General features: G+C 47.8%; 1 protein-coding gene across 1 annotated transcript; it reads right to left on the bottom strand.

Annotated features, from left to right (window-relative positions):
• Positions 1-3002: 3002 nt before the first annotated feature.
• On the bottom strand, positions 3003-8452 carry si:ch211-117k10.3 (Krueppel-like factor 15). Its single transcript, XM_029150250.2, has 3 exons — positions 8306-8452; positions 5824-6979; positions 3003-5196 (listed from the first exon to the last, which is right to left on the bottom strand). The coding sequence occupies exons 2-3, from the start codon at positions 6912-6914 to the stop codon at positions 5028-5030; spliced, it is 1260 nt and encodes a 419-aa protein (XP_029006083.1). The 5' UTR covers positions 6915-6979; positions 8306-8452; the 3' UTR covers positions 3003-5027.
• Between the last annotated feature and the right edge of the window lie 612 nt (positions 8453-9064).

Raw genomic sequence — 9064 nt, 5'->3', positions numbered from 1 at the left:
AATATGATAAAATGGTGAGAAATTGTTGTTTTAGAAGGAGTCCTAAACATATACGTAATTCCGCAGCACTAAATAGCTGCACAACTTGTGTAACCTTCGCGGTTCGACCTTAATTTGAATCGTATTGTTTCAGATTTAACGCATCTACTGCAAAGAAAGATCGAGCTCGTGGTCAAAGTTCCGATGTTCGCCGAAGCGACGAACGAATTGCACTCGTGCTGAGACTCTTTTCTAGTTTTGTTTACCGTTTTTGCATTTTCACATTCACCACCAAGTGGCAGCATTTCCCGGCAGTGTCGTGGCCTCCCACCAGGCTTCGGCCAATTTTAATCTGTTTACTACACATGTATGTTGTTGTGTTCTGTGAACTCGGACGGAACAACCAGCTGATCTCCGAGTGATAGCACTATTGTACAATTTGGATAAAAGTGTATCTGATACCTGTAACAGACATAGTTCACACTTGATGGTAGTTATTTCCAGGTTCTGGTTTCTGATTCTGACACTCATTGGCACAAATGATGTTAAATGTGATGCAGTCCAAGACCAGAGTGTGATTTTAGAGTTAGTCCTGTTTGACACAACACAACAGGACACACATCTGACACATGCTGCATTATGTTACCATTGTATTTATGGCGTGATGTTCAGCAACCTTTCCTTTTGGATCTGGCCTGTGGGATGAACCCTCCCACGGGCAGCGTGATCCACAGAAGCTGTTTCGCTAATTAAACATTAGAAGTTAAATGATTTTTAATCAAAGTTCATGACAGGATGTCATACCTAATGATAGTGTGGGGATTTTAGCGTTTCTCTCTTAGTCTGAGAGAACAAAACATTTTAATATGTCACTTTTATGGACAAAATGATTCTCTATTAGTTGGTTAATAGTTAATGATCAGCTGATTTAGCTGACCATTTTTTTTAACTAGTGGAGCTCTGGGCAGAACAGACAGAGGTCTGGGTGAAACACAGTATTGTACTGTTGCTTTACCTTCCAGTGCATTGTTAATCTACAAACATTTAATTTCAGATGACACAATGATTTAATAACACACAGGATAAAATAGTAGCACAGATGTTGAAGATGTTTCAGCTTCCATGAGGAAGGCATCGTCAGCAACACACATGAAGGAATGTAAATGCTTTGCTCTGATTCCTGTATCCAGTCAGCTTCCAATCAGGCCAGAGGTGAAGTCACACAAGCCCTCAAGGCATCAAATCAAGCATTAGCCTCAGACTGTCCATTAACACATTACTGCCTGCATTGTTGGACCCTGCCCTGTAGTAACCTCAGCTACTCTTATTGCATTACAGCATGTGGCCACGTTTCATTTTTAAAAGGAAATCCCCTTCTGTGCTTAGATTCTTTGGCTCCACCCATCTTCTCTTCAGACATCTGTCTCAGCTGCAGTTCATGAATCTAAACAGCACAACAATGCGATGAGCAGGTTTCTCCATGTGTATTATTCCAGGTCAGCAGGAAAGGAGGCAACACAGATCTGGCCTTCGAACACGATCTGAGTTTCCTCCGATGCACCCCCCACCCCCCACATCCTGATATGCATAGAAATCCAGCCACAGCCTCCTATGTGCTGTCTCCAGCACTGAACACAGATACTGCATCATAGTGAAGCAGTCTGATCAGCAACACAAAGTGATGACAGGACTGAAAACTGTCTGCAGCACATTTTCTGTGGAGACCCACTGGAGTGGGCCTCGTGCAGCTATCCTTCCCTCCGTGCTGGAAGCCCAGCTGTCACGCGCTGCACAAAACCCAGAACGGTGTCATTTCAGAGAGACAGTCTGTGGGTGAAGCAGCACAGCAGTGATTAGAGAGCAGGCTGGAAACTGGCTGTAATAACAGCTATGCTGGATAAGCATAGCCTGTAGCGCAAGACTTCTCAAAAGGTGGGAAATACCCCAAATCAAACTGAACAAGACATAACATAAATACGGACATGGCCGTTGTCGTTATCAGCTTGTTGCCAAATCCCACGTGGCCAAAACCAACCAGTGTCCCAACTTCAGCTGCAGCCATGTAGTCAGAAAACTTGTTTGTTTGTGCTTTTGTGCTTGTTGTGCTGTTGAAGGGCAGAACAAATAGACTCTGTTTTCTCACTATTTGTAATTAAATCAGACTAAAATGTGTCAGATTTACCAAAACCTTTTCTATTTGCTATGCCACAATGATGACAGATCATTCTTCTGTTACTTTCCTCTGCTCAGTGTGTGGTAGCTTTGTCTTTAGACCGTATGAGCTGGGTCAAATGTTGTTTGCTCAGATGCACCTCTTCAGCCCTGAGCCCAACTGTTCCACAGGGCTGAGATCTGGGCTTTGCGCTCACAAATCCAAACCCTGACTTGCTTGTTCTTAAGCCACATAGCAGTATTTTTAGAAGAAAGTCATTACCTTTGCTGATCCTAAGTGAACTGAATCAGTAAAGGTTGGATCATAATTGATACAAGACAGTGGTTTTGTTCTCCTGGTTTCATCTGTACCTGCTGATGCTTGGAACAGTGTTAGTGAAGGTGGAGAGAAGCCAGCCATTAAGACACATGAGGCTGAGATGCACAGAAGACCTGGCAGCCTGTGTGCAGGTGGTCGCCTCATGGGGGCGAGTGCATCCTAGCTCACAGCCCAGATGCAACATGGTCACTTACATTCTGAAGTCAGACCATGGCTTTACACTTGGACCCAGTGATTTCCAGTCTTGTTTAATAATGACTTGTATAAAAGGCTTTTAGTGGTCTGATCTACTTCTACAGATACATGCTCATCTTACAGCACACCAGACACACCTTCCACTATAAACATAATTATTGCCCACTAATCATTTTCCATGAGATGAGAAGTAAAGCATTTCAATAATGGTGAGTTGTGTTAAACATAAGGCTTCTTGCACATCGTCTCTGCAGCTGTCACAAGCTGAGCCATAACTGTGGGCTGTGGTCTGTAGACACAGACAGACAGCATCCATTGAAAAACAACCAACCAAGGATTTAGCGTTTTTGTTCTTGCTGTTTATTTTTGCAAATAGGAAAATAGCATTTCTGATTTAAAAAAGAAAAAAAATAGAAAGAAATTGTAGCCTGTGCTTGACCACATACACAAGACAGAGAGAAACACAGAGAGAGAGGAAACTGGATGACGATTACAGGATACAAGTCAAGATGTAGGTCAGTAGAAGCAACCTGGGGAGGCTCAGCACTGGTTCAGACAGATCAACAGTCTGCCCGTCTGTCTGCTTAGACGGGTTCCCCACAGCAAAGTGGTGCATCTATCCTGGTCATCCACAAACGTAGGAGGACGACTGCTGGGAACGCTGTGCACTGCTACATGCAGAAGTGCTCTTATGTCGGGTTTGTCCGAAAGCACCGATGCTGCGTGTGTCACGTTGAGTTTGCCAGTAGCTTTGTAGTAGTTGAATGTCTGCTGGTTAACAGATAATCCAGTTGGATGAAGCTCTAATGACACAGTCTCCGTGTGAAGCACAGGCAGGTTAACAAGCACCCGAGTGTTGAGATCAAAGAACAGCGGATAAGAGATGACGGCGGCGGCGCTGCCTCACCTTCGTTACAAAAGGGGTTTTGGCATTTTTGCTTCCCATACATTTTGGGGAACTGCCATAAGAGCACGACTGTTTCTCACTTTCCACTTATACAAGTGCACTTGAGACCAGCAGACTGAGCTAACATGGTCCTTCGGCAGGCAGGCGAGCGGGACCACAATCAGTCCAACATTCCACAGATTGATAATCAAACCCACAGAGGAGACCAACAACCTCCAGAAACACGACTGAATAGCTTAATGCACTGAAAATCCTTGGGTAATATAAAACACATGATGTCAAAGCTACAAGCTGTACACATTACCTCTGTCCTTTATATCTGTACACATTATGCTGATACATAGGATTGAATAGATGGTAGCTGCCTTTCCAGCTGTTTCAACTATTAGCTTTTCTTGCTGCTATAATCAACAGAATAAACGTCTTTACAGTAACGCTACTGTAAATACCAAAGAGCAGTGTCTCACACCACTTTTGCACCGTTGACCCAATGTAGAACACACAGGCCCAGTAGTTTGTCGGTTGACAAAATGAAAAGTGTGAGAGAACAAAGAGCTTATGAACTGTCACACACCAAGTGCTTTCACAGGGCCAGAGCTGGGCCTTCTGGTTTGGCAACCTGCAGGTTAGAATCACAGCTAAAGAAGAGCAGTCACATGATTACAAGACAAGGGTGAGCTTTGTGATACGGACAAAGGCATTGTAGAGCTGATACAAGGCAAACAGGGAGATTTATGATTGGACAAATGCAATAAAGGCATGGTGTGGACGCTCCTCAGCATTTCATCTTAGCCGAATCACGAACTGAGACTGAATCAGCGTCAGCACTTAGTCTTCACATCAGGTCACAGTGTTCATTCAGAATGAACCAACTGTGCAACTGGAAATACTTTCTTTAATCGGAAATTCATGTCACAGACGTGGTTGATTTTCACACTGTGACATCCGTGTCTCTCACAAGATTTGGACACAGGAATCAAAGCAGATGCTAAAGGTCACATTTTGTCACGTAGATGTTGGGAAGCGTAATCCACATGGACCCTGGTGTTTGGCTGGGAGGAAGCTCCTGTTATCGATTACCACCATCACATGGCAGCCTGTCAGGAAGAAGCGGCTCGCTAAAAGACGGCCTCCTGTGTGTGTGTGTGTGTGTGTGTGTGTGTGTGTGTGTGTGTGTGTGCGTGCGTGCGTGCGTGTGCGTCTGTGTGTGCGTGTGCGTGAGAAGGTCAGGAAGCTTTCAGCTGAGTTTCTTCCTGAGATATAAGTCGAGCTGCTCGCAGGGAACAGTGGAAGGTGAACAGCAGGAAGGAGAGGAGGAAGGACACGTGAGAGTGTCGGAGCAGCCGCCTCTCAAAATTCTTCTGAAAGTTCTGCTTGTAAAGCACCAAAAATCCTGAGGGAGGGAAAGTCCGAGCCCGTGCTCCCTCGAATTCCAAGCCGGGAGCTTAGGTGTTGTCACAGCGTGGCTCTGATGGTCCTGCTGGGCCTGGAGCTGCGATGGACCTTTGTGTGTTTGGATAAGTGGTCGCTGCGGGCGAACTTCTTCTCACACAGGGAGCACTCGTAGGGTTTGATGCCAGAGTGAGAGCGGCGGTGACGAGACAGTTCGTCAGAGCGGGAGAACCTGGCGGCACAAGAGCAGACAGACGGTGAACGGGTCCCACTCGCTTCATCTGTTAAGTGATCAAGCAATCAAGCAGCGCGTCCCCTGTGTGAGCTAAGCCTGCTACTTAACAGCGTGCTCACACCCTTTTACCACTTCAGCACCTGTTTACAGATGTAGCACGGGTTTCACAAGTGTTCCAACCTTAGAGGAACCAGGAGAGGCCACTACATCCACTGGATGACGAAGCACAACAAATGCACAGCGTTATGAAGTGGGGCGAGTGGGCGTTTATACAGCATGGCTGGACATCCAGCTTGCTTTCAACATGACTAACACACAGGTTTACACACCTTTCCTTCTGATCCTACTCTGTCCTTATTGGCTTCCAGTGAACCACACGCATCTTTCTTGAACAACCCAGCTAAACCTCCTCTAATATGACCCCTTTTAGAATAAAAGGAAACCTTTACTAGCTACTGCTGAACCTGAGTGGAGCTGCAGGTACTAAGTCTTCCTAGAGGACACTCATGCACCTTATGTAGTTTTGTTGTTATTCCTACAGGAAGCTTTAGCAGTAGAACCTTTTTCAATGACTACACCTACTTTGCTAGACCAATGACCCCCCTCAGGTGCAGCAGCACATACCTCCAGCCACACTCAGGCCAGCTGCAGGTGTAGGGTTTCTCTCCCGTATGGCGGCGGAAGTGAGCTTTCAGGTGGCTGCTCTTGGTGTACATCTTCCCACAGCCTGGGTGGGAGCATTTATGGACCCTCTCTGTTGGCGGCACTCGTGTTACGCGAGGGGCCACAGCCTTCAGCACGCTGGCGCCCTGAGCCCCGACGCCCGTCACGCGCGTGATCTCTAGAGTTCTCATGGTGATGGGCAGCGGGGCAATCTTCACATACTTCTGGTCAGCTGACTTGGTGTCACCACTGTTTAATGACAACAAGGTGGCCGGGGTAGAGGGTAACTGGGGGGCCAGCAAGGTGAGGTTTTGTCCTGTAGCACCCTGAAGCCCCATGACCAGATGAGCCAGCCAAATGCCATTTTGGGCCCCTGGTGAGGAGCCTGCTGGGACCGGAGGCTGGGCCACAGGAAGGGTCTGAAGCTGGAGAACCAGTGGAGTGCTGAGGAACATCGAGGGCGTCGAGGTGGACGGTGAGGGGCTCACATGGGCAGAAGGGGAATGATGAGCTGTGCTGGAGCTGTTGGGCTCCTTCTGAAGGGTGATTGTGCTGGATGTGCAGTGGGAGGCAGCAGCCCCTGGGTCACTGCAAGTCTGTGAGGAAGCTGTAGGTGCAACGCTGGATGGAGGGTCCGAGGAGCTGCACGGCAGAGGGGATCCCTCCTCCTTTGGGACTAGTAGTTCCTCTTTGACTAATTCCATCTTTTCCCTAAGAAACTCCTCTATGTCATCCAGCGTCGGGGAAAACGGGGAGGAAGGATGAAAAGGGAATTCTGGCAGTGTGGGCTCCTGGTTGGCAGGTTCAACCGCTGCTTCTAGAAAAATATGCAGACGTGCCTCGTCATCTTCCTCCTCCTCCTCCTCGTCCTCCTCCTCTCCAAGGCTGGACCTGTGCAGCGCTCGCAGCTCCCCGACATCCGGGCTGTCGCAGGAGGCGGAGCTGGCCCCTTCACTGCGGGCCCCGTCTGCGAGGCCGATGGAGAACAGGCTGCCGCTGTCCCTGAACGGGTCATTGTCCAAACTCAGCGTTCTGCTGCTGAGAGACACCATTGATCCACCCAAACACGGGAGAGAGCACGTTGAGGAAACTCTATCCAGAAGTGGAAAACCAAAACCTGCACAAAAAGAATAAAGTAAATAAATTGTCTTTTTGCAGAATTAAGTTAACAAATTGCAGCATCAGCGTTTTCTGCATGAACTGAAAACATTAACTGTCATCTGGAGATGCAGAACGTGCCTTTTGTTCTGCAGTGAGTGAATGTTCCCACTGTGGGATGAATACAGTTTATCTTATCCTTTGCAGTGACCCACCCAGAGCAAAGGGGAAGTGACGGTCACATCAGAAGACGGATGAGATGAAGCTGTAGCAGCTCCTTCTAAACCTGGTGCAGGTTTGTCTCACGCTGCAGGAAGTGGAGCTTACAAACAGTCTCCACCATCACTTTATAGGTTTAATGACACACGTTGTCTCTCCTCATCATAGAAACGTTGTTTGCATTTGTAACATCTGATTAATTCATTCAAACAACTGTTTAGGTGCCACTTAAGACTTAAGTTTATCCCACATTGTGCTGGTTTGAAACTTACTGAAAAGTTTTACAAACTGCAAATTTCCACAAGCTGGTGTCGTGTGTCAATGGCCCTGTTATGGTCGAGTTCACATGCACACTGTCTGGACTAACAGGACAGGAAGACTCAAACCCCAAACCAGAACAACTGGGTTTTTATGTTCTGCATGTACTGTACACTGCAGCCTCCATTTCCTTTAAATGGAGCTTTGTCTACACTCAAATAATGTAAAGTGTGCATAGAGGGAGAACTGTGATTGGACAAATGCAATAAAGGGGAGGTGTGGGTGTTGATTACATCTGATGTTTATGTCTATTATTAGCTAATAAATCAGTGGTCAGTTGTGAAGCAGCTGACACACAGTGACCCTGTGGCCCCTGGACCCACGGATGACGCCACCACTGTGACATCAGACACTGTGCTTGTTTACGGAGGTCATATTCAGGCCACAGTAATAAGCTTATGTGTCAATAATTATTCCAACTGGACAATGTGAGTCTCTAATCAGAAGCTTTGTTCTGTCCGGGGCCCCGGCGGGACGCGGTGCTCGCAGCGCGTGCACGCAGCGTGACAGCCAGGCACGTGTTGCAGTAGGGCCTCACTGACACACAGCACAACGGAGGGCTGCGTAAACACGGCCCGCACCGACGCGCCCACGAGCATATGTCGAGGAAAACCCACGGGAGCAAACGATCACGACGGGGCAGCGTGGATTCAACGTATTTGCTGAGGACGGGCCGATCAACGGAAAACGGTGCCTGCACAGGAATGCACGAGTCTCAAGTTCGGCTGGGTCAAAATGTTCTATTTATACTCCACCGTGTGTCCGGATGCACCGCGCAGGAGAATCCCGGATATTCGACTCAACCTACCGTGTGTAGTTCGGACGAGGTTCGCTGGAACAAAGCAGCGCCGTCGACGGATGGGATTATTTCTAGCTTTGCTTGTTCCTGCTCGTGTTATTGTAGCACAGTCACATCCCGTCCTTGCCACGGGTCCATGTTGGCATTCCTTTTCCCAGTGTCACGTGACCACGTCGCTGCACAACTCGGAGGCACGGGTCTTGTTCCGCGCTGCCGATTGGCCGAAGGCCGCGGAGGCTCGCCCTAAAAGGAGCGCGCTGATTGGCTGCGTCTCCATAAATTTTGACTGCCATGTGTAGACGAGGACACGGTGTGAGCTGCTGAAGACGATCACAGCGGGGGTCGACAGGATAATGACGGCAGTCACTGACCTTGGAGGCAGAGCGACCCCACGCCCCCTGGTCCTGCTTCCTGGAGGCCTGCAGCTCCAGCACCGCACCTCCTCAGCCACAGTTAGGTGCACATCCTCACATGTAAACCTGTGCATCTGGACGGTTGCTACCAGCGTCTCTTCGTGTTTTCTCAACAAGTGCTTCTTCCTCAAAGGAAGTCTGTACAAAAGCTGACGTTCCCCCAGCTACTAAACATTCATGTTGTTTTTACCTTTTAATTTGTACTATTTACTTTACCAGAAAGGAAAGTCGCCATATCTAGTATTTAAAGATCAAAGATTCACATAATTCGATATTTGCATTAAATGTAAGAAGCTGCTGGAAGCTGACACCTGGAAGCTGCTAGTGAGCAATAAACTCTGTAAACTGCTTAGAA

The sequence above is a fragment of the Betta splendens genome, chromosome 5 (genome assembly GCF_900634795.4).
Source record: "Betta splendens chromosome 5, fBetSpl5.4, whole genome shotgun sequence".
Classification (NCBI taxonomy): Eukaryota; Metazoa; Chordata; class Actinopteri; order Anabantiformes; family Osphronemidae; genus Betta; species Betta splendens.
The sequence above is the reverse complement of the archived record's forward strand: the minus strand, read 5'-3'. Positions and strand labels throughout refer to the sequence as shown.